This window comes from Dama dama, chromosome 21 (assembly GCF_033118175.1).
Source record: "Dama dama isolate Ldn47 chromosome 21, ASM3311817v1, whole genome shotgun sequence".
NCBI lineage: Eukaryota > Metazoa > Chordata > Mammalia > Artiodactyla > Cervidae > Dama > Dama dama.
The window spans coordinates 30124724-30151093 of record NC_083701.1 but is presented as its reverse complement, the minus strand read 5'-3'; the positions used below and the strand labels follow the sequence as shown (position 1 = coordinate 30151093).

The window sequence follows — 26370 nt, the reverse complement described above, 5'->3', positions numbered from 1 at the left end:
CGAGCAGTAGCTGGAAGCAAGGTCACTCTAGCTTCTTGTGTGTGAAGGGCCTGGGGGGTCAAGGGATGTGGCAGGAAAGCCAGGCAGCAGCCCACCAAGGAGCCCAGGTGATAGATGCTGTTGTCTGAGACAGAACAAGGAAAGGAGATTGAGGAGGGAGACGGCTGTGGAAGTGGAGTTGGCAGAACTTGCTGAGGGTGTTTCAGCTCTTACAAAGGGTTTTTTTTTTTTTTTTTCTTTTTGTAATTGTATTTAAAATATTTGCAATACTGGCTATTTTTATAATGACTCTATTGATATATAATTCATATACCATACAATTCACCCATTTAAAGTATATAATCCCCAATTTCATGATTTTCAGTGTATTCACAGAGTTGTTCAGTCATTACTGTGGTTACTTTAAGAACATTCTCATCATTGCAGATTGAAGCTCTGTACCCATTAGCATTCACTTCCATTTCCCACCACTGCTCCCAATTCTTGGCAGCCACCAGTCTATTTCTAATTCTGTGGATTTGCCTATTTGGGATATTTCACATAAATGGAACCATAGGCTTCGTGGTGCCTCGTGATAGCTCCTTTCACTCTACATTGTTTTCAAGGTTCAACCATGATGTAGCATGCATCAGTACTTCAGTCATTTCTGCGACTGAGTAACACCGAATGAGATATTGTATGGCTGTACCACAGTGTGTTTATACGTTCATTAGTTGGTGGATATTTGGATTGTTTCCACTCGGGGGCTGTTAGGAATAATGTTGCTTTTTATATCTGTTCAGTTTTAATCTCAAAATGTATTTTTAAATCTGTGCTCTTTCAATGGCACTCCATATTTTTGGTGTAATAGATGCAGCGTCTTCTCACATTTCTTTGAGTATGCTCATTAACTTTTTTAATTCTCTTATGTCTTGCTAGCTTCTGGGCCATTTGGTTTTTCATTTTGTTTCATTGATTTCTAGCTGGAGGGTTTGTGCACATGTCTGATGATTCTCATTGTCTTATTCATTTGTGTTTAATTGAGGAGAATAGTGAGGTCGTTGAACCGTGTCTCTGTCAGTTCTGGCTACCTCTGCTCTGTCCTCAGGTGAGCTTGTATGACCTCTGACATTAAATTTGCATCTGCCTATCCACTTTGATGGAAATGCTTAATCACATTGTACTACAATTTGTCTGCGTCACAACTATAGATTTCAAAATCAAATGCCGTATTTTTTTTAATGGAAAATAAAGTAGAACATGTATTTCAGTTCAGTTCAGTCACTTAGTCGTTTTTGCCACCCCATGGACTGCAGCACACCAGGCCTCCCTGTCTATCGCCAACTCCTGGAGTTTACCCAAACTCGTGTCCATTGAGTCGGTGATGCCATCCAACCATCTCATCTTCTGTTGTTCCCTTCTCCTCCCACCTTCAATCTTTCCCAGCATCAGGGTCTTTTCAAATGAGTCAGTTCTTTGCATCAGGTAGCCAAAGTATTGGAGTTTCAGCTTCAGCATCGGTCCTTCCAGTGAATATTCAGGACTGACTTCCTTTAGGATGGACTGGTTGGATCTCCTTGCAGTCCAAGGGACCCTCAAGAGTCTTCTCCAAAACCACAGTTCAAAAGCATCAATTCTTCAGTGTTCAGCTTTCCTTATAGTCCAACTCTCACATCCATACATGACTACTGGAAAAACCATAGCTTTGAGTAGATGGACCTTTGTTGGCAAAGTAATGTCTCTGCTTTTTAATATGCTGTCTAGGTTAGTCATAACTTTTCTTCCAAGGAGCAAGTGTCTTTTAATTTGATGGCTGCAGTCACCATCTGCAGTGAATTTGGAGCCCCCCCAAAATAAAGTCTGTCACTGTTTCCGCTGTCTCCCCATCTATTTGCCAAGAAGTGATGGGACCAGATGCCATGATCTTAGTTTTCTGAATGTTGAGTTTTAAGCCAGCTTTTTCACTCTCCTCTTTCACTTTCATCAAGAGGCTCTTTAGTTCTTTTTCGCTTTCTCTCATAAGGGTGGTGTCATCTGCATGTATGAGGTTATTGATATTTCTCCCGGCAATCTTGATTTTAACTTGTGCTTTATCCACCCCAGTGTTTCTCACGATGTACTCTGCATATAAGTTAAATAAGCAGGGTGACAATATACAGCCTTGACGTACTCCTTTCCCTCTTTGGAACCAGTCTGTTGTTCCATGTCCAGTTCTAACTGTTGCTTCCTGACCTGCATACAAATATCTCAAGAGGCAGGTCAGGTGGTCTGGTATTCCCATCTCTTTCAGAATTTTCCACAGTTTGTTGTGATCCACACAGTCAAAGGCTTTGTTGTAGTCAATAAAGCAGAAGTGGATGTTTTTCTGGAACGCTCTTGCTTTTTCGACGATCCAGTGGATGTTGGCAATTTGATCTCTGGTTCCTCTGCCTTTCCTAAATCCAGCTTGAACATCTGGAAGTTCACGGTTCATGTACTGTTGAAGCCTGGCTTGGAGAATTTTCAGCATTACTTTACTAGCGTGTGAGATGAGTGAAACTGTGTGGTAGTTTGAGCATCCTTTGGCATTGCCTTTCTTTGGGATTGGAATGAAAACTGACCTTTTCCAGTCCTGTGGCCACTGCTGAGTTTTCCAAATGTGCTGGCATATTGAGTGCTGCACTTTCACGGCATCATCTTTTAGGATTTGAAATAGCTCAACTGGAATTCCATCACCTCCATTAGCTTTGTTTGTAGCGATACTTCTAAGGCCCACTTGACTTTGCATTCCAGGAACATGTATTTGGTACTTAACAGATGCAAGTCAGATATATAGTTACACAAAATAAGCATTAAGATAAGCGAATACTTCACTCAGGGATTGTTGAAACATATTACTTGTGAGTATATCTTACTAACAGGCTTCCCTGATAGCTCAGTTGGTAAAGAATCCACCTGCAATGCAGGAGACCCCGGTTCGATTGGTTGGCAAGATCTGTAAGGGATAGGGCTACCCACTCCAGTATTCTTGGGCTTCCCTTTTGGCTCAGCTGGAAAAGATTCTGCCTGTAATGCGGGAGACCTGGGTTCCATCCCTGGGTTGGGAAGATCCCCTGGAGAAGGGAAAGGGTACCCACTCCAGTATTCTGGTCTGGAAAATTCCATGGACTGTATAGTCCATGGGGTTGCAAAAAGTTGGACATGACTAAGTGACTTTCATGTCTTACTAACATGAAAATGAAATCTAATGACTAGATAGGCAATAGACAATAGGTTAAAAAGTGGGCCAAAATTGGGAACACACCAAAAAGAAAATATATACCTTGAAAAATGAAACTCTTCCTCCACTTTTGGCCTGAACACAGAGGATTAAAACTGCCTACCCTGGTTTACCTACATTTGTTAGTCTGCTTGGACTACTCTAACATGTGCCACTGACCGGGTGGCTTAAACAACAGATACTCAGAGTGGGGAGCAAGGTCAGAATTTACTGAGAAGTCTGGACACTGGAAGTCTGAGACAAAGATGTCAGCAGGACTGGCAAATGCCATATTTAATTTCATTTTGTGTATCCCAACTTCTCTTGCACAGTGCATCACAGAAAATAACAAATACATATATGTTGAATTGAACTCGATATCACATACTAAATTGACTGCATTAAAATGTGTGTTTTTTCTTCTAGAGGCGTGGAGCTATCTCCTATGACAGCTCGGATCAGACTGCACTGTACATTCGTATGCTCGGTAAGAATTCTTTATTTTGCATTTTGTTATTTGGTGGCTAAGTTGTGTCCAACTCTGCGACCCCATGAACTGCAGCATGCCAGGCTTCCCTGTCCTTCACTGTCTCCTGGAGTTTCTCAAATCCATGTGCATTGAGTCAGTGATGCTATCTAACCATCTCATCCTCTGTCACCCACCCACTTCTCCTCCTGCCCCCAATCCCTCCCAGCATCAGAGCCTTTTCCAATGAGTCAGCTCTTCACATCAGGTGGCCAAAGTATTGGAGCTTCAGCATCAGTCCTTCCAGTGAATATTCAGGATTGATTTCCTTTAGGATTGACTGGTTTGATGTCCTTTCTGTCCAAAGGACTCTCAAGAGTCTCCTGTAGCACCGCAAATCAAAAAATTAAGTTTGCACTAGTATAAGTTAATTTTGTTATCTGCTGTTATTCAGGACTGAGATATCTTTCATTAGGTAGCTTTTCATCACTGTTAGCAGCATAAACGTCTATTACTTTGAAGTTGAATCTAGAAACCAAAATTAACGTGATGTGCAGAAGAGGGGCATCTTAATAATTATAGGTAATTAAGAAATCTCTGGCTGTATAACTGAGACTCTGTTACCAGTACACAATTTTAAGATGCGTCCTGATGATTCTTCATGAAGAGTCTCAGATTTGCAGAGTTGCTAAATACTAAACAGATGTCCACGGTAACATGAACAAAGACGAGACCATGAAACACCTGATCTCATAGTCCTGTCACTGGATGTGTTTGTTCTCAGTTGGCTGGTGAGAAGGCCATGTGTCTTCTCCTAGTCTCGGTTCTTAAATCTTTAATGTATTACTCAAGTCCAGAGGGTAAATGGATTTGATGTGTGTGCGTGTGTATAATTTTCTTTCTCACTCCCTCTCTTTGCCAGATTTTTTCCCTTCATCCACGTACTCCTCGATCCCTTGTACTTTAGTTCATAATATTAAAAACGTGCTCTTAAGAGTCCAGGGACTTCCCTGGCAGTCTAGTGGTTAAGATTCCGTGTTGCCAATGCAAGGGGGAAGTCAGTTCAATCCCTGGTCCAGGAGCTAAGATGCCACAGGCTACATGGAGTGGCCAAAAAGTTTTAAGTAAATAAATATTTTAAAAAGATTCCAATAGGCAGCTTTACTCATCTTTTCTTACTGTCTTTTCTGGCTTGGCTGTTCTTCTCATGCTCAGAATTCCTTGCTCAATTTCCACAATATTGAGTCATCCTTATTCTTCACCTGCTTCTGGGGTGGCCTTTTATTTTTTTCCCCATTTCACTAACTCCTCCTCCTCCTCGTAAGCCTGTTTGTTCTCCAATGCCCCGTGTGTGTCATCTTCCCTTTTTTTCCCTCTTTAATTTACCTCGTGTATCATACCTGCCTGGTTCCATTCTACTCTAGCACATATTTCCCACAGGAATGTGGAGCCTTTTCTTCCTTACCATCTCCATCTCTCTGCAGAGATGTCCGCATTCTGCTCATCTCACTCCTCTGTTCTGAATCTTCCAGTAGTTTTCTACCTTAGAGTAACAGCCAAAGCTATTATAAAGGCCCTTGAAGGTCCAATATGATCTAGCCCGACTGTTTCTCTGACCTCCCCCCTTCTGTCAATTCCCTTCATTCACCTCACTCCAGCCTTCCTGGCCTCTCTGCTTGATGGGAGCCTCAAGCTCCCATCTCAGGATATTGATGCTTGCTCTTCCTTACGTCTGAACCCTCTCTGCCCAGGTGGCCCTGAGGCTCTCTGCTTCCCTGCCTTCAGGTCCCTGCTCAGATACTGTCTTTTCACTGAGGTCTCTGACCACATCATGACTCGCTTCCCAACCCGGCCACCCTCACCTCCCTCCCTGTTCCTCTTTCCTTGGTTTCCTTTCTCCATGTTGCTGTTACCATCTTCCATAGAGTGGAATTATCTATTTGCTCCATTATTGGTCTCTGCATGAAAGGACGCACTTCATGAAGACAGGGACTTTGTGTATTTTGCTCACTGCTGTATTTCCTGACGTGCAGCAAGTGCTCAGTAAACATTTGATCCAGAGTGAAGGCATCGCCGCGTGAGAGAAGTGATTAATCATTATAGGATAGACGCACAGTGGCCGACAGGCCCCTTGAAACGAAGCATAAGCAGGAAGGCGTTCCAGGCAAGTGGAGTTGTAAGCAGGTGTAGGCACTGACGACTGAAAGGCTATGAACTTGGAGGCTGTGGAAGTGTAATGGGAAAGCTCCTGCCTTTGGAGCCCGCAGAGTTAGGTTTAAATCTTGACTCTGCTGTATACCAGCTTTGTGGCCCTGTGCGTGCTCTTTAACATCTAGAAATCTCGGTTACTGGATCTGAAAATGGGGGTTAAGATTCCTATCTCTTGGGACTTCCCTGCTGGTCCCGTGGCTAAGACTCTGTACCCCTAGTGTAAGGGGTTTGATACCTGGTCAGGAAACTATTAATAGATCCCACATGCTGCAGCTGAGACCTGTTGCAGCCAAATAAATCAATATTAAAAAGAAAAAGATTCCTATCTCTCAGAGTTGGTTAGAGAATTAAATAAAAGAATGTCTTCAAGGCACAAAAAGAGTACCTGGCACAAGACTGTAGTGTTTATGTTGCTGTGGATCCAAGAGTCACATGGATACAAGAGTCACATACTGAGCTTATCAACAACGAAGTTTACAACGGAAAACCGAAGACCTTGACTACACCCACTTTCAATGAGAAAAGAGGCTGATCAAATTAAACGTCTCAGGCGAAATACTTAATGTTTTCATTTTCTATACCTTTCAAAAAATGTAAGCTGCTCGAGAATAGGTAATATATTTTCTGTTTCTTTATATCCCATATGGCCTATAGTATAGTGCTAGGCAGAGTAGACACTTGGTAAATATTTGCTTCTCACTGTGGCTTTTTAAAGTTTCCTGCTCAGGATTTTTTTAACTCCATGTGAGTAATAAGATATGAGTTTGGATTATCACATACTTGAATCATCTTTCAGAAGGTAACTCTAAAATAGAGATTATAATTACTGTAAGGGAGGTTAAAAAAAAAAAAACTGTTCATCTAACCTTACAGCTCAGTGCTGAAAATTTGTAAACCCCTTCAGATAAATCAGCTCTTAACTACCTATTCCATTTATATCATTAGCAGGCCATTCCTTATGAGTGTGATACCACTGAGACCTGTATTGCATGTGGGAGCGTCTTCCTGAATAACAGCATCTCAACTTTCATTTCATCCCTCACTCTGTTTAGGAGATGTACGTGTAAGGAGTCGAGCAGGATTTGAATCAGAAAGACGAGGTTCTCATCCATATATTGATTTTCGTATTTTTCACGGTAAGTGTTGGCAGATATACTGTTTCTCTCAGACTTCCAGTAAACTTCGAGTCTTCATAAAATGATGTAATTTTCCGAGGGGGGAGAAAGAATACAAGAAAAAACATGTTCAAAATGTTTTCAAAACATTAGGTCATTATAAATGACACTTTATTCCTAAATAATGTTCATAAATGTTTAGAGGCAAGTAGAGTTGGAAATTATAGAAATATGAAAGCTGATAATAGTTTTTCTTCTTTCTAATTTAAATGTGAAATTACTTAGGTACATTCTTTTTTTTTTTTTTAAGCTGCATTTTCAAAAAAGTTTCATTCTAAATGTTTTGTCTTCACTACTGTAGATAAAATGTTTCTGTGCAAGTGATATTTTATAAAGGTATTTCATCGCTAAGAAGATGTATCCTTTGAATTTATTTTAAAAAATACATATAAAAAAATTTTTAAAAAATAAATAAATAAAAAATACATATAACCGTGAAAGATGTTTTTGAAAACAAACATTGTTTGGTTCCAGCACATGATGAAGAAAAAGGAAAAAACAGAACTTCTAAAGACCCTTGAATATTACATATTAAATCTGTTTTTGGAGGAGTTCCACTTTTGGTAGCATTGGATAGATCATTTGTAGTAACACTCCAACTAAAAACATTAAGAAAACTGGACAAAATATAAAAGATAATGTATTTGAGTGTGTGAGAGTACCATCGAGCCAGAGATGAGCCTGGCACTTCAGCTGACTTTTCCCCTTAGTGGCATCTGCTGATGCTGGGAAAGTGGGTGAGAAGCTGAGCAGAGCTTTTTGTTGAACACCCGAGGCTAGAAAAACAAAAACAAATGTTTATAACTCACCGGGGCTGGGGGATTGTCCTGGTAAACTCTCTATGCTTAAGTTAGAAATTCCAAGTGCTGTGTGTTAGAAATAAGTCCTAACTTTAAAGTATCTCAGTCAATGGTTAGATTAAGGTGATCTGTGATTTTTTAGAGCCTCTAGGTCACCTGCCAGAAGTCAATGATAAACCTCTTCGGAGGAAGCAGACTCTTGGATTTGGCTTGGGAATATTTTATTGAGAAATTTTGCATTTATGTGCATGAGAGATAATGGTCTGTAGTTTTCTTTTTTATATATAGCATCTCTTTAGAGTGAGTTAGGAGGTGTTGTCTCTGCTTCTAACCTCTGAAAGGGATTGTAAAGAATTGGTATAATTTCTTACTTAAATAATTCACCAGTGAAACCCATCTAGGCCTTGTGTTTTCTGTTTTGGAAGGTTACTGATTAATGATTCAGATTCTGTAGTATTAACAGATATAATTTGGCCAATTCTTCCTCTGTGAGTTTTGGCGGACGTTTACTGTGGGATTAATCTGATCAGGCTCCTGGAGGTAAATCTCACAAGCTTCTTCCTGTACTCAGCCCATGCCTAGATTTCCCTGAAGTTTTTAACTCTCAGGGAACCCTCCAGAAGCTCACCAACTATGTTCAGGTTCCTCTGCCCCAGCACTGGTTCCCAAGGAGGTTTCTGTTTGTGAGTCTCCACGCTATCAAGTTACCTCTGTTCGTCCATCTCTCCAGCCTTGGGGCAGTGAGTCGCCTTGTGTCCCCACCTCTTCAGTGCATCCTGGAAGAGTGGTTGACTTTTCAGTCTATTCAGCTTCTTGTGTGTTGTTAGGACAGAATGGCAACTTCTCACCTCCTTCTATGCAGTTCCAGAAACCAGAAATCCTGTAATGTTATCTTTAAATGAAACGATACATTACGTATTTTGAATTTCTGTTCTAGTTCCTATCATGGAAAATATCACTGGATATAATTGTTATAAATTAAAGCTCTTTGGGGCAGTTAATAATTTTAAGAGTGTAAAAGAGTTCTGGGATCAACATGTAGAAAGTTGCAGTTACCTCTCTAAAAGCATGACATCCTAAGGTTTTACAGCAAATTATTCAGGATTTTTAAAAGACTGATTATTGGCTTCCCTGGTGGCTCAGACGGTAAAGAATCCGCCTGCCAATGCAGGAGACACAGGTTCGATCCCTGGGTCAGGAAGATCCCCTGGAGAAGGAACTGACAACCCGCTCCAGTATTCTTGTCTGGAGAATTCCATGGACAGAGGAGCCTGGTGGACTACAGTCCATGTGGTCACAAAGAGTTGGACACAACTTAGGGACTAAACAACAATTAGTTTCACAGCTCTTTAAATTCTTTCAGATTAAAAAAAGGAATCATTCAGATTTATTTCTGTGTAGAGCAAATACAGTATTCAAGAGGCACATATAATACTCTGTGTAAATATCTATAAAAAAATCTTTGGAAACAAATATTAGTAAAAAGAATATGAATAGCATAAAAGAATACTCCAAGCTTAGCTGGTTTCTTTGGGAAAGGAAGAGTACTTTTTCTTTGTAACAATACATTAGAACTTGGTAACATTGGTTGCCTCCAGGAGGGAAACTGTGGTGGCTTGAGGACATGAGAAAGAAACTTTTCGTTGTACACCCTTTTGAATTTTGGTGCATGTGAACATATTACCCATTGAAATGTTCAGATAAAATTCTTTGTAAATATTATAATATTAGAAAAATTGGCTCTGAGTAAGAATATCAATAAATGGTGAAGTCTCCATATTGACCTAAAGAAAAATGCAGTTGCATTGTGAGTCCCTAAACTACCCCTTGTCTTTAATTGAATTTAGTGAAATAGAGGGTTTGAATATTATAATTGTTAAAAGATGTTGGAAATCTTAAACAGACATAATGGGACTTTTTGGTGGAAGAGGAAAGTTAGAAATGGTCACATTGTTGGAAGTAATCTTTCATGGAATTAAAATAGGATGTTTATCTTCTAAGTCATTATGAAACCAGGAGCAAAGAATATAAAATCTAAATGCAAAAATATGATCATAGATATCAGTGATGGCAGTAAGGTAAATGGATGAAATACTCCTCAGAGATACAGATGCCCAGTTTGGGAGAAAAATGAAACCGAGTGACAAGAAAGGGTGAGAGGCAATGTGAAGCAGTCCCAGGCTTGAGGTTCCTCGGGTTTGGGGACCTGGGCCTGCACCCTAACCTCCGGATGTGGAGCCTCTGTGGTCTGGTGTCAGAGGAGTCCACACAGCTTCTGAGGATTGCGGATTCTTTTCTGACCCCATCGTGACAAATGTCCTAGACTCTGGGCCACAGTTGAAAATTATCACTATGAAACTGATCCTGTAGTTATTGCAAAACAGGAGTGTCTCTCTAAGCCAAGATGATCATTTAATTTGGAGGGGTTTTTAAGATGGAGAAAAGTGAGTCATTCTTTTCTGCTGGTATAGTAGGCTCTATTTATCACACCACTCAGAATTCTGAAAAGAAAAAATTTTAATTTGGCATATTTGGTGAAGTGTGATCTTAAAAAGATTTCTTGGTACATAAGAAACAGTGTTTGGGTTTACCATATCAAAGTGCATTCTTCTCTAGCTATTTAGCCAGTTAGGGAACAATTACAGGCTCCAAGTTAACAAGTGGGATCTCAATAATGATTTTATGACATAGATATCACATAATCTGCCTTGAGTTTCTGTGGTTTGGATTATCCTTTGTCATAAATCGTTATTTTTGTTTTCATGAGGCCTGTAAATGGATTTTCACAATAGGATTTGCCATGGGCATTATCATGCAGTGAGAGTTCTGACTTTGAATCTTTCTAAAAGGGTATAAAGAGGCAAAAGAAAAAAATTAGCTGAACATGGAAATACATTAACTACAGAAGCAGTGTTCAGCCTCACTCTTTAAGACAGATTCCTATCAGATATAGGAAGTTAAGCAAATAATCCACTAAGGTGCTACTGATAGAAGTTCACATTATTACAAACTATGCATCAAGAATTTTAAACATGTTTTTTCCCTCTTTGATTTCAACACTAGAAATGTATGCAAAGGGAACAATCTTATACAAATGTGAATGTAGGTGTGGAGACATTCATGTTGGTCTTATTTATAAAAGGAGCATGTATTAATTAGGTTGTGGTGTTACTCAATGAAGTATTTGAGGGTAAACACCAGAATGTTTAAAACCTACCCTCAGATGTTCAGAATAGAATCAGGTCACATACCACACAGTGCACGCACACACATGTACACACATAGTACAAAATGGTAAAGCAGGTGAAATAAAATGTTGACAATGGCAAATCTGAGTAAAGAGGTATGTGATAAAGAGTATTCCTTGTACTATTTGGCTTTGCAACTTTTTGTGATCTCCAAACAAAAAGCTTTAAAAGTATAGTAATTAAATTATGCATTTATTAAGAATCAGGGGTTTATACTCAGAGTGCAAATTTATTAACCAATATTAGATCAGGTCTGTGGTTGTTTATAAAGAAGGGAGAGAGTTCAGACTTTGGGAGGACATTTTGAAACTACCCTGTATTCATGATTACAGAGGGTGGAGGGATTTTTATGACCGAGAATCCTCTTTGCTAGAAGTGTTTTCCCAAACACCTGGTGTGTTGTAAATCTGCAGTCAGGGTTAGTCTGTTCAGATTCTGATCTGTTGAAGATCAGTTTGTTGCAGATTCTACTTTAAAAGTTAAATCTTCCCTCAACTAATGGAGTCCTACAGAAGCTGTATCCTACAGAAGCTTTCATTTTTAACTAGGTTTTGTTGTTTGGGGGGTTTTGTTTGGTTGTTTGTGTCTTGGTCTCTAATGCTTTAAGTAGACTGTTCATGCTAGCTTCTTTGTGAACTTATCAGGTGTTATTATCTTGGTTCTGTGGGACAAGAAAACAAAAAATTTTCCCAGGTAGCATCTCTCACGAAAGAAATTTTATGAGGCCTCTGTTTGAGTTCTTACTACTTACCTTATAGTGCAAAAGATAATGTATATCATACATATTTGCATAGTTTGAGAAAGGGATTTTTCATGTAAGGAAGTCATTGTTGACATTATTTTAGGATGCTCAGAAACATTCCTTGGGGTACTGTTTTGTACTAATATTTTCTTCTCTGGATGTTGGTGATTTAGTCGCCAAGTTGTGTCCGACTCTTGAGACCCTATGGACTGTAGCCTGCTAGGCTCCTCCATCCATGGCAAGAATACTTGAGTGGGTTACCATCTCCTTCTCCAGGGGATCTTCCTGACCCAGGAATCAAACCCAGGTCTCCTACATTGCTGGCAGATTCTTTACCAGAACTTACATTTCACTGGGAATTATATGATGGGTTGTGTTTATTAAGAAATTTGGAAGATCTTAACTTATTAAAGATACTGCTGAAATTTTCAGATGCTTACATTAGTCAGAAGTTTTTATTCAGCCCAAAAAGAGATGTAAGATTGCTTACTGATTGAGAGCGGTTTCTGGTGATGCTGTTTAAAAGTGTCATAACAACCATGAGTATTCACAGTATGCTCATCACTAGTTGCTTGTTTAGATAGCAAAGAGCTCACATTGGTGCTTGTTACTTAACCTGTTTGTCCCTTGTCTGTCCCCCAAAGCTATACATGGAATCCTGTAATGATGTTGAAACCGGTAGGATTATTCGCAGATAAAGCAGTTCCCTCTTCTAATCGTGTGATCATTTTATAATATACATCTTTTTTAAAGGCTTGGTGCACTTTCTCAATAGGCAGTTGATTCATTTCTGGCAAATATTTCAACTTGGGTGTTAGCATTGACACGTCTTTGACAGCTACTGAAAAACTTCGACATTCATCCTATTCTTAGAAGATCCCCAACCTTCAGACCTGCTCTGTCTAGGAATTACTTCCACTAAGGTCCAGAATTCTGGTCCTCTGGCATTTATAAACTGATCTTGATGTCCCTCATTCAACTAATTTTAAACTGTATAGTCTCCTTACTTATGTTGCGAAGACTGACAGTTTTGAAGCACCTGATAATAATGAGCAATATGTACAGTAAGAAAAATTGGGAGGAAAAAGTAGTGGGGGAAGAGAAGAAGGCTGAGGAGAGGGAAATTGATTAGAGAGAGCAAGAGAGTGGCAAAGATGTTAGGCTGGTGGCTGAGTGGTGTGAACTGAAAAGGCCCCCAAGCTGTGTCTCCCTAATGCAGCTTCTTTGCTCCTGAGCATCACAGCGCCTCACCAGGCTTTCAAGGAGCCTCCTTCCTGTCAGCTTCCTTCTTTTGAGTCAGTTGGCTTTAGTGACCAGCTTTCTGTAGTCTGGATTAAGAGCCCCAAATATTTCTACAAATATTTTTCTATGTCCAATTGACCATACACTTGTTCTCTTGAAATATAATATGTTGGACTCTTAAACTAGGTGGACTTAATGGGTTCCATATTGAGTTTTTGTCAAAATTCATGTTTGTTCTAAATTCAGTGTCCCTGTATTTAATAAATTATTCTTTTAGTTACACTTTCTGTTTAGCTTCTATAGTAACAAATTCTAATCTCTTTAAACATAAGAGAATTATTATAATTCTGCTCCATAATGTACACTTAGAAAATCTAAGATCTTCCTTTGAAAGATTCTGACATGATTACTAAACAGTAACCGAAGCTGTCAGCTTGACAGTTCCCTCTTTTCATGGACTTCACCAAAGCTCATTGACGTCATCCAGACTGGAAGCCCTGGTCTCTCTGCCAACATTGGGCAAGATGTAATATAAGCGGTATGTTTCTTTCATGTCCACACAAATGCAGTTTTCCGTTTTCTTTTAATTCCTGACACATGGTAATGTTCCATTCTATGTAAATGTGTTTTGCCTGTTACCTTGAGCCTTTATGTTCACTTTAGTGCTTTATTCCACCCCATACCAAGGGAACCTTTCAAGGTATTTACATTGTAGCCTCAAAGGCTTTTAGCCTTACTAATCTTTTTGTTTCTGCTTTTTGGCAGCCGGTGACTTATTTTTGGTTGTTCAGTCGCTCAGTCGTGTCCAACTCTGCGACCTCACAGACAGCAACATACCAGGCTTCCCTTCTTTATCTCGTGGAGTTTGCTCAAACTCATGTCCACTGAGTCAAGGATGCCATCCTACCATCTCATCTTCTGTCATCCCCTTCTCCCCTCAGTCTTTCCCAGCATTAGGGTCTTTTCCAATGTGTCGGCTCTTTGCATCAGGTGGCCAAAGTATTAGAGCTCCAGCTTCAGCATCAGTCCTTCCAATGAACATTGAGGGTTGATTTCCTTTAGGATTGACTGGTTTGGTGTCCTTGCAGTCAAAGGGACTTGCAAGAGTCTTCTCCAGCACCACAGTTTGAAAGTATTAATTCTTTGGTGCTCAGTCTTCTTTATGATTCATTATAAAGATTGAATATATTCTTGTTGCATCAAGTTGACTAAACTGTGTACCTTCTATCAGTTAGACTTTATAAGGTCCCATTTGTATTTCTCTAAGTATGATCTGTATTAGCCGTAAACTGAATTCAGGCAGGCCAGTGCCCTTACGTTGAATCGGAGGTCTCATGCTGTCTTTATTGTGATGACCTACAGTGACAACAGACAAAACTCTCTTTAAATTTTGCCTTAGAGCCTCATGTGCATTTGGGTTGCTTTTTATCTTCCTAACAGGGCCCTGTTAGACTTGGGAACTTTTTTGATACTTTGTGATATGAACAGAAAGAACATCTGTTTCTGTGTTTATTTTGAGCTTAAAAGCTTATGTCATACTGATTTTATTGTCTTGGATTATCTAAGTCTTTAGTATACAGTAACTCCCACGCAAATTCAGACCCTTTTTACCGCTTCTTCCCTTTAAGAATGGAAGTTGTTGCATGGTGTTTCCCTCAGCTATGACAAGGAAGCCTGGCTTTGCTGCAGTCCGTGGAGTTCCAAAGAGTCAGACACGACTTAATGACTAAACAAGGACTTTGTTGTTGTTACATTGTTTTTCTTGCTCTCTTTCATACTGTACTGCCTGGTCGTTACTTTCCTGTTCACAAGGAAATGGGAAATTTGAAATTACATTTGAAATTAGAAATATAGTTTCTCCTATTATATTTCTTTTAACCAGTATTTGACCTGCAAAGATGGCTGTTCCATCATTTGTAATTAAACTGAGGTTCAATTCGGTAACTTAAATAACATTCCTGATGTCACAAAACTAGTAGAAGTGGCAGACCTGGGATTCAAACCCAGAGGTATGACTCCAGAGCTCGTGTGTTCATTCCCCTTGCTGCACTGCCATACCGTATCAGTACAGGCTACTCCTTAAAGACCATCGCTCTCGGCGCCTCGCTGCTTTTCCCCCTTTATCCATGCATGCTGAATGTAAAAATTCTTCCAAGAAAACTTGAATTTAGATGTAACTAAATATATTTATTCAGTATTTAACAGTAGGCTTCCTGATGCGGCTCCTATTCTTTTTTAAGGAAAATTAAAGAGAGATTAGAATGTCTTAATTTTTTTACTCAATTATCATTCAGTGTGACCTTGCTTTAGTCTAGAGTTAAAACCTTGCAGCACTGAATTTTAAAAAAAAAAAAAAAAAAAAATTTTTTTTTTTAAACAGTCTCCAAGGGGAACTCATGCTAGCATGCATCTAAATGATTGTCACGGTGGTAAGGTAGCAGATGATAGTGATTGCAGGGTGCCCTCTTGTGGGCAATTAAAGCAGGTAGTGATCAAGTCTCAAAATACAAAAGCTTTTTCTGTGAAAAATCTTTCTTGTCTAATAACTAAATGCCGGTGATGTCTCTGCCATGCCATTTGTTTGACAGAGAAGAGGGTCTGTGGGAGGGCTGGGCATGATACTGCTCAAGGTATGTCGATTTTCCAGCCCGTCTGTTTCCTTAACCTATTGCCTAGATTTCTTTTTTCAGTCTGCTTTCTAATATGAAGGAGAAAAGCAAGAGAAAAACACGGCTTCTAAATTTACTGCTATCCCACATTTCATTGCTGGCTCCAAGAAGCCAAGGGTGGGTGACTGGAAGTAACTCCCATGATCATTAAGTAACAAGGCTCATTTAGTTTTGGTGAAGGCTGATTAGTTTGTTTATGGTCACACAGTGAGGTAATGTGATATTTTAAAAGAGAACCAGCAGTACCAACAGTTCTTAATAGTAACTTGATTAAGTCACTGAGCCCTGTCGGCTCTCTAAGCTGGACTGGAATGTAGGTAACCATGTAAACTAGAACAGGCCTAGGACTTAAATAGTCCTAGCCTGGTGGAAGCTGGGCTTTAATAAAGACACCTTTAATCTGTTGTCTGTTATGCTGTGAAATAAATAATGTCATGTCTCATGTCACAAAATGAGTTCATGAGAATATTGGCAGTAGGGTCAGATTTTATGTAGTATGGTGTGGGGTGAGCTTTTTTAGTAATTGTCTGAATAGAAGTACTAGTTAAGTTCTCATGATCACTCTTCTTTTATATAATATATATATATGTTTTTTTCTTCTGCATTTGTTTTTGCCCACGCTGCACATGTATATATATAATATACATTATTTTATATATATATATTTTTTTCTCTTCTGCATTTGTTTTTGCCCATGCTGCACATGTGGCATGCAGGATCTTAGTTCCCTGGCCAGGGATTGAACCCGTGACCCCTGCATTGGGAGCATGCAGTTTTAGTCACTGGACCATCAGGGAAATCCCTGATCACTCTTTCTTGTCTGCAGTTCCCCATGTGTCCTCTACTTGCTTGTTTCAATATAGAAGCTTTATTCTTACTTATTATAGGGAAGTATCAATGTGTATCTGTGTGTGGAGGAAGGATAGGGTAGGTGAAGCAAACCTGAAGAAACTAAAATTTTCCACCTTAAAATGATCTCATATCTCATGCTTCATCCTTGATTTATAGTTACTGATTCCCTTTTCTTCGATCATACTTTGGAAGCTATCCTAGGCCAGTTCTGGAAATTTCTCTATCATTTTCTTTTAGAAAACCTGTTCTCCATTGAACTGTCTCCTATGTGCTTGTTCTACTTCTGACGGTTTGTTCTAAGGGAATCAGGATGGGTGCCAAGATTTAGTCACAGGAATGTTTATTATAGAATTGCTGGTAAGAATTGTGAAAGTTAAGAACAGCAAAAAGATTTAGTAAATTATGATGATTTTCATACTTTAGTAAAAATGATGGCACATGTAAATTCCATTTACTGACTTGAAGAGATATTCATCAATTTTTAAATTAAAAAAAACTGTGACCTGTGTGGGATAAAAGAGAAACTTTATGCGTATGTGTATATAGGAAATAATTTGTTGAAAACTACCTTGAGGGCCAGACTGTTGACACTGTTGTTTCTGGGCTGCTAAGCCTTCCCGTGCAGCTTGTCCCCATTCTCAAACCCAGGTTGCGGAGAAGAGAAGGCTTAGGGCAGCTCCTCCCAGAAGGGACCAGGAAAAACATACCTTTTAAAAGAAAGTGACGGCGTGCCTCAAAATAACAGGGTAGGAAGCTCCAGGGGTTGATCTCTCCATCAAAACAGCAACTGTAAAGGGGGGATGGGCAGAATTCACTGTTTCGGGACTCCAGGCGCGGCTGGACATGAGGGAGGGGCTGCTGCTCTCTGGCGGTTGGCGGTGTGGTGGGCACAGACCCGTGATCATCACCCGCTCCTCCGCCCCTCAGCCTGTGGGAACGCTGTTCCGGTCATGGCTTGCTGAAGCCAGGGTGGGCAGTGGGGATCCAGTCCTCCAAAAATTTAGAGTTGCGTCTTTAGGTCAGTCTGGCAGATTCCGAGGCATGAGCACTGATGTTTGCCTGGATTTCATCCCTTTTCAGCTGCAGAGGCTTCGGCCAGCAGCACCTACCAGAAGAGTTAAAGAATTGGTACTGCCCCCACCCCCTGGCCTTTGGAACCAGACATTTAAGGAAATCTGTGTTGGGTCACCAACTGACTTCAGCGATACTGTGTAATAGGAGCTTCAGTGACCACACACAGCAAGGAATAAACAGTCAGATAGATATGCAAAGGCCAGTTTGGAAAAATCACAAAACAGTTGGCTTCAGCCCACAAGTAAAAATAAACAGTCCTGGAAGAGTGAGAGATTAGATTTCCAGTTCCCCAAGTATGATTTGCACAATGTCCAGTTCTCAGTGAAGAACTATAGAACATAAAAAGAAGTTGGAAACTATGACCCATACATATGACAAAAGAATGTCACAACAGCCACCCTGAGGAAGCTCACACATGGGAACTGCTAATCAAAGAGGTTAAATCAACTGTCTTTAATGCTCAACGAGCTAAAGCAAACCAAGGCAGAGAATGAGAGGAAATCAGGAAGGCGCTGTGTGAACAAAATCCGAATCTCAATAAATAGGAATTATAAAATAGAACCCAACAAGTTCTGGAGCTGATAAGTATGATAACTGAAATGACAAATTCACTAGAGGGATTCAGCAACAGATTTGAGTGAGCAGAAGAATAGGTCAGCAAATTTGAAGATAAGAACATTGAGATAATCCAGACTGAGAAGCAGAAAGGAAAAGGAATGAAGAAAAATGATCAGAGTGCAAGAAACCTGTTGAGGAATCCTCATGTGTACCACATGTGACTCATAGGAGACCCAGCAGGAGAAAGAAGAGAGGGCAGAAAAAACTGTTTGAACAGTGGAAAACTTCCTGCAGCTGATGAAGATGTGAATATACACATCCAGGAAGCTTGGTGAACTCAAAGGAGGGTGAACATGTGGTACACATATACAGTGGAGTGTTACTCAGCCAAAACAGTGCCATTTGCAGAGACATGGATAGACCTAGAGACTGTCATACGGAATGAAATAAGTTAGAGAAAAATAAATATCATATATTATCACTTAAATGTGGAATCTAGGAAAATGGTACAGATGAATTTATTTGCAAAGCAGAAATAGAGACAGATGTAGAGAACAAAGTTATGGATGGAAGGGTGGAAGTAGGGGGATGAATTGGGAGTTTGGGATTTATATATATATATATATATATATATGTACACACACACACACACACACACACACTATTGATACTTTGTATAAAGGGCTTCCCTGGTGGCTCAGTAAAGAATCTGGCTGCAATGTGGGAGACCTGGGTTCATTTCCTGGGTCAGGAAGGTCCCTTGGAGAAGGGAATGGCACCCCACTCCAGTATTCTTGCCTGGAGAATTCCATGGACAGAGGAGCCTGGTGGGCTGCAGTCCATGAGGTCGCCAAGAGTCGGACACGACTGAGTGACTAACACACTGTGTATAAAATAGGTAACTAATGAAAATCTATTGTATAGGTCAGGGAACTCTAGTCAATATTCTGTGGTGCCCTAAATGGGAAGGAAATCTAAGAAAGAGGGGATACATGTGTATATGTAACTGATTCACTTTGCTGTATGGCAGAAACTAAACACAACATTGTAAAGCAACTAAAATCTGATAAAAATAACAAAAAGCCAAATTGTTGAAACCCAAAGACAAAGATAACTGGGGAAGCCATAGTAAAAGGGCCTGAATATTTAATTCCAGAGCTGAACTAAAATGAAAATGGGGGTTGGAATGAAAAGGGGAGGAGAAACACTCTGACCACTAACAGACATTGAAAGAGGAAAAGGGAAAGAAGAGGGGATATAGAATGTAATAACACAACATTAAAAGGTGACATCTAAGGTAGTAGACAAAACAAGTCATAGAAACACAAGTATACTTAGTAAAACAGAGGTATTTTTTAATTTGTGGAGTTATAGCAATGTCCTTCAGTAGAGGATTGGATAAGTAGATTATGGTCCATCCATATGGTGGAATACTTTATAGCCTCAAAATGAGGATGGTCTCTGTGTACTGATAGGGAAAGAACGCTAAGAAAAATTTAAAGACAAGGCGCAAAACAGGACTACGATATGCTACCATTTAGGTAAAAGAAGTAGAAACATAGTATACAACAGTGTGTGCACATGTTTGCTCCAAAAACTCAGGAAGCATACCCACAAAACTTTTCAGATAAAAGATGATCATTTTAGGGGAGAGTCTGGCAGTTGATTGGATTGGGAATGGGATAGGGGTAAGGACTTATCACTGTGTTCTTTTCTCCCTCCTTCTTTCCCTCCTTGATTTTTATTTTTAAAACGTGAGTGCAGTGCATTTGAAAAAAACATAATGAAAAAAAATTACCACTCCCTCTCCCAATCTGGTCCTATATTAAGTCTCAGGCAAAGCTTTGAGTTAGTTTGCTTTGCCATCTCTGTAAAGTCTCATGGAATTTTCTGTTCTTTCTAGAATGTAATCTTAGGTATAGGCTTCTTGCCCACTAGATGGAGAAAATTCTTTTCACTGGATGATTTGCCATTTCATTTGGACAGCTACTCTGGCCTTTCTTAGATTGTATGTGAAATAATCAGTAATTGTTAGAGCTGGTTCTGTCATTAAGTGAAGGTCTTGTTCTTACCCTGTTGTAATTGTTACTTGTGGGAGAAGGCAATGGCAACCCACTCCAGTAATCTTGCCTGGAAAATCCTATGGATGAAGGAGCCTAGTGGGCTGCAGTCCATGGGTTCGCAAAGAGTTGGGCATGACTGAGTGACTTCACTTTCACTTTTCACTTTCATGCATTGAAGAAGGAAATGGCAACCCACTCCAGTATTCTTGCCTGGAGAATCCCAGGGACGGGGGAGCCTGGTGGGCTGCCGTCTATGGGGTCGCACAGAGTCAGACACAACTGAAGCGGCTTAGCAGCAGCAGCAGTCTTGCTGGAAGGCATTGGGCTCCTATGACGAGTGAGCTTTTCCTCTTGAGCTAATATCTAATATTCATGCTCAATGTGGTCAAAACAGAATTCTTGATAATGAGTCCCAACTTCAGGGCTCTGCAGGAAAAAAGGACATGAATTATGGTTAGTTTTCTGTTTTTTTCCCCCCAGTTAAGGGAAGTGAGACATCAAGAAGTTGCAACTTGTGAAGTCACCTAGAAAATAGGAGGAAAGCAGAGCCCTGACTCCTGGACAGTGCCAGCTCTCTTTACATTGATTGTGCAAATCCTAGCGTGTTGTTGCATGCACTTAGCACAGTGTGGATTGAACCCTTCAGAGGAGGCTCATTCAATTTTGGGACCTTATGTAATTATCCTCCCAAAGAGACTCTCAAGTTTACTTCAAGGATGGGTTAGTTTGGACGTGTAATTTGGGAGCAGTGATCCTTCCTATCAGTGTCTGGATGCAAAGTGATTGCCAGAAACTGTTACCTTTACTGTGTGATTTAAGATACTGAACAGAAGGGAATGCTCATGAAGTCATGCTTATGACCTTGAACTCTTTTAGATTACTTTTGCATAATTAATAGAATATGTGTCTTCTTCAGCATTTTTTAGAAGCTTTCTTAAATGTATTGGCTCTAATGCGTTAATTATACAGCATTTCTACTTTGGTTTCTGGGGTTATATTTGTAAAATGGGAATGATAATCTTTGCCATCTTCACAGGATTGTTGTAATTACTAAACGGGATCACAGGTGTGAACGTACTCTTGTAAAACAGTAAAGTGCCTTGTAAATGCAGAGGTGGCAGTACTAGTATTAATTAGATCTCGTCTGGTCCCCACGTGTTCGTGTCATTCCACTCTGTCCCTTCCAGGTCCAGTCTTTTCTAGGAATAACATTAGAAGGGTCACATTAAATACTTGTATTTCTGCATGTTAGCTTTTCCCCCTATGTCTGTCTTTTTGTACATACTTTCATCTAAATAAGGACAATTGTGAATGATGGTGTATGCAAGATTTTATCATAAACCGTCAATAAACCATATGGTAAAAAAATAAACCATATGGTAGATTTGAAGTAAGAAGTTTGTGAGTAATACTGTGGACACAGGATTTGTAAGCAGATCTGTGTTTTAAAATCTAGTTGTCACCCTGTATTGGCTGTGTAACCTTATATATAATCTCTTGCAGATTCAGTGTTTCATGTATAAAGTGGAAGATAATAATAGTCATTTTTTGACACTGTAGAGGGCTAAATGAGATACTTTTTTTTTTTAAGCACATGTAACATTTTCTGAACTTAATTAAGCTAACCTCATTCCTCAAACATACTAATTCTAGTTCAAACATAATCACTTGATATTTAATAGTGTTTCCATTTTGCTTCCCGTCCTTTTTATGTAAGTCATGTTGATAAAGATCAGAAGGTAACTCCACAATTGTTCTAGATACTCTTTATTTTAGATTCACTGAGATGCAAAATGAAAAAACCACATAACTGTGTGTTGTTTCTGGCTTATATGAGTGTATGGGATCCTCAGAACTCATCAGTTATTTTGCAAACAGCATGCACTTATTCAAGGAGGGCATAGCAGCCCACTCCAGTATTATTGCCTGAGAAGCCCACAGACAGAGGAGCTTGGTGGGCTATAGTCCATGGGGTCACAGAGAGTTGGACACGATTAAAGCAACTTAACACATGCACACACATGCAGTTATTCATTCGTTCATTCAGTGTGTGTTATGCATACCTGCATGGCACCATTACTAGGCTTTGAAATACAAAAGTGAAAAAGTAGTTTGTGCCTGTATTGGAGGTCATAATTTGTTGAAGCAGACAGGGAAATAAGTAATTTTGTACATTATCAGAAGTCTGGCTGGTGTCTGCCCAGGTAGCCTTGAGAACCCAGAGGAGGTGCCCTCGTCTCTCCTAGATGGGGGATGTGCATGCAGGTGTCCAGGTGTGCGTCCCAGGGAAGGTGTCACCGGAGTCGAGTCTGGAGAGAGCCAGCACCTGGAAAGTGAGGCCTTTTCCTCGAGGATAAGGAGATGGAGTTTACTTTGAAATGCCGATAGACCAATGAATACTTTTATTTAGAGCAACATGAAACAGGTTTGGAACTTGGAATAATTACTGAGAGGCATGCCTACCTCTTAAGCAGCGGCATCAGCGTCAATTTTATCACCATCTTCACTGGCACCACTTCTTTGAAACCTATTATATATCTGACCTGTGTATATATTTATCTCATTTAATCCAACACTGTTTGAATTAGATATCATTGCCATTATTTTATAGATGAGAAAACACTGGGTAATAGGGGTTGATAGAAGAGTTAGTGATGGGACACACACTAGAGAATGTATTTGATTGCCTGTCACTCGACCTTTGGAGAGTTAATGGAAGTTAAGATGAGAGAGGCTGACTTGTTGATCCTTAGGCTTCATTTTCATGTTTTATATTGTGAACATTTTGCTGAATTTAGTTAGTTTATAGAATTTGAAGACTTCATTCCCTACAAGATAGCTTTTAACCACAGTCTGTTATTTCGTCTGGTGCCCCAGAAACTTTGGTTCCTTCCCACACTGCAGGGAAACATGACGGTTATACTCATGGAAAGAAGACATGTCAGTATCCGAACTACATTATTCTCCATTCTGCCTCCTTTTCCTCTAAATAAAGTTATCATAAAGAAATTTGAAATGATACCTCGTTAGGATTTGAGATGCTTGAGTTCTAAGTCTCGTATGTAACTGGGGACCTGGTTTCTCAGTGTGAAGGATAGTTTGAAACTAGGTTTTGTCCTCCTGCTCGGTAGTGTTTCTGTAGTGTATTGAAGCAACAGAGTGAGAGGTGATCATTCTTGGAAGTTAAAAAAAAGAAAAAACTGGTGATTAATCCAACCACACTCCTCATTATGTTTCTAAATGCTGATAAAATTGACCATTTGCCCCTTCATTCTTAGCTGTTTAATTGAAAATCAAAGTACCTCTTCTTTCCTAGAAATGTGGCATGACAGTTGATCAATTTTAAGAATTATTTGTATGTAACTAGAAGGGGCTCTTAATAGGTTATGTACAGTTTTGACTTACTCTACTCACCTTTTTACTCCTTTCATTTCAGCTCAATCTGAAATTGAAGTTTCTGTGTCTGCAAGGAATATCAGAAGGTTACTAAGTTTCCAGCGGTATCTTAGATCTTCACGCTTTTTTCGTGGTACTACTGTTTCAAATTCTCTGAACATTTTAGATGATGATTATAATGGACAAGCCAAGGTGTGTATAGCTTTCTTCAAGAAAACATTGATTCTTACATAAGTTTAACAAAGCCTTGTTTCTCCCATATGGTACTGATTTTATATAGCCTTTTTTTGGTATGTGAAATCAGTTGAACTCAATTTTTATTATAGGTTTTTCCTTTAGAGCAACTGTTCATCTTCTGATTAGGTTATTACAGAGCAAGGAACTAAAATAATGAAAATGTTTTTGTGTATTATAGCATTATAACATTTATTATAACAGCAAGTAGATCAGTGGAACATGAAACTGTAAGGTCACAAGGATCCTAATGCTGGAAAGAATATTATGGATTGTCTGATGTAATTTCTCTATACTATAGTTAAGAAGGGACTTGGTTGATCTCTTCCAGTTGTTTAAAAGTAAACTCAGCACAGGTGGTCTCATGACTTTCGGTCACGTTTTTCATAATCTCTTGTACGAGTGAAATATTTGGAAGATTTAAATGTTTTTTAAACTCGGTGACTGTGAGCATTGTTTTTTTAATATAGTTTAAAAGAAATATCTTAATGAAGGTGGAAATTGGCTGAGGTTGTTTTTTACTAAATGAGGATTTTTTAATAATCTCACATTTCTAACATTTGTAAAAGTATTCTTTGACTTAACACTTACAGGTTAGATGTTGTAGGTTTGCGTAGATGGGGCCAGGGTACTCAGTCTACGATTACATTAAAGTGAAAACATTTGCTTCCCTGTTTGATAAAACAAATGAATGGAAAAGTACTCATACTTTCTTTAAATTTAAAAAAGTTCACAAGTTCTGCTTTTTCAAATGAGAATATTGGTCTGTGTGTCATTGGTTGTTAGGACTGTTATCATCTCTACTGGTAATACCTAGTATTGCTTATGCTGGTTTAGCCATATATGTATATATGACAGTGAACTTTTGGGTACAAAATACAAATTTTTTCTTGAAAATAAAGTCCACAAAATTTTCAGGTTACAAAGACATGGTGTAAAAATATCTGTTTGATTTTTAGAGTTGTTGTGGGGCTTATTTGCTTGGCTGAAATAACCATCAACCTAAAAATTATGTAGTAAATGCTATGGACTATTTTATTAGGATATTTAAGGAATATTAATAAATAAATTGGGAATGTGTTTTAAGAAGACAAATAAATAATTTAAGTGTAGTATATACTACAGGTGTCTGGTACCTGAATTCCAGAGTCGGATCGCCTGACTTAAGACCCAGCTCTGTGATTCTCTCGCTGAGCAAGTTAATGACTTTTCCCCTCTTTCCCCATCTATAAATGAGGGTTGAAAACAATGCCTACATGATAGTGTTGGTGTGAATAGTAAGAATGTGTCAAGAATAAAGCATTTTTAATAGTACCTGGAATGTAGCAAGTATTCAACTATTACAACTTTTATTAGATTTTTAAAATCTAGTTTCTAGACCATGCAATGTGTGAACTATACTTCTGTGATGGGTATTGGAATCCTTGACAATTCATGAGAGCATAAGAATAAGTCAAAAGGAACACCAGCCTTACCTATACATTTATCAATTGAGAAAACATTATTTGTTTTTCAAATGGAGTTTATCCTTTTGGACATATTTTGGAGTTGTTTGGAAAGGTCATGATTAAGGAGAGTGATAATTAGCATTTCTTAAGCGACCACTTTCTGTTTTCGTTAGCTTCCTTATGGACTATCTACAAAAGACAGAGAAAGTTACTGAGATTAAATTACAGTAGGAATGTTTGGTTTTCATTTCAGTGTATGCTGGAAAAAGTTGGAAATTGGAATTTTGATATCTTTCTATTTGATAGACTAACAAATGGTAAGTGAAGACTTTGACTTACTCTAATGTATTCTCAGGATTGCTGCATTGATGGGATTGCCGCTGCTTTCATTTATTGAGTTTAGGCGCCCTCTGCTGGCTGAGGGAGCATCATTTTGTTCCTTCTTCAGTGACTGATCTGTAAGCCTAGAGCATCCATCTAAAATTTTACTTTTTGATTATCACTCTTAGTAGTAATAAAAAGTAATCACTGTCATCGTCACTTGGGTATCTCTAATTAAACCTACTTCTGTTAATAAGAGGCTTCCCAGCTGGTTCAGTTGGTAAAGAATTCACTTGCCGATGCAAGAGACATGGTTTCGATCCCTGAATCAGGAAGATTCCCCTGGAGGAGGGCATGGCAGCCCATTCCAGTATTCTTGCCTGGAGAATCCCCTGGACAGAGGAGCCTGGCGGGCCACAGTCCACAGGGCTGCAGAGAATCAGACACGACTGAGCACACACTTCTATTCTTCTTTTCTCTTGCAATTAATAACCCAATGTGAACATTAGTATCTCATGGTTCTTGACGTTTCCTTTTTGGGTTTTTTTTGTGCTGTAGCCATGTACAGTGACATCCTCCAATCTTGTATTCCAGTTTCGATACCCCGAGATGTGTGGTAGATGGACGCCCTTTTGAGAGATGATTTTTCTTCTC

General features: G+C 39.2%; 1 protein-coding gene across 13 annotated transcripts in view; it reads left to right on the top strand.

Annotated features, from left to right (window-relative positions):
* The window catches only part of PDE7A (phosphodiesterase 7A), a 110883-nt gene that overhangs the window by 57250 nt on the left and 27263 nt on the right, over positions 1–26370 (top strand). For 12 of the 13 annotated variants that reach the window (XM_061123393.1, XM_061123394.1, XM_061123392.1 and 9 more), the window contains 4 exons: positions 3644–3704; positions 6947–7030; positions 23754–23905; positions 25649–25712. In XM_061123393.1, the coding sequence (XP_060979376.1) occupies positions 3644–3704; positions 6947–7030; positions 23754–23905; positions 25649–25712 (361 nt within the window). Of the gene's footprint in view, positions 1–3643; positions 3705–6946; positions 7031–7370; positions 7427–15777; positions 15888–23753; positions 23906–25648; positions 25713–26370 lie in introns of those variants that run through there. The other variant, XM_061123404.1, reaches the window with a different exon arrangement.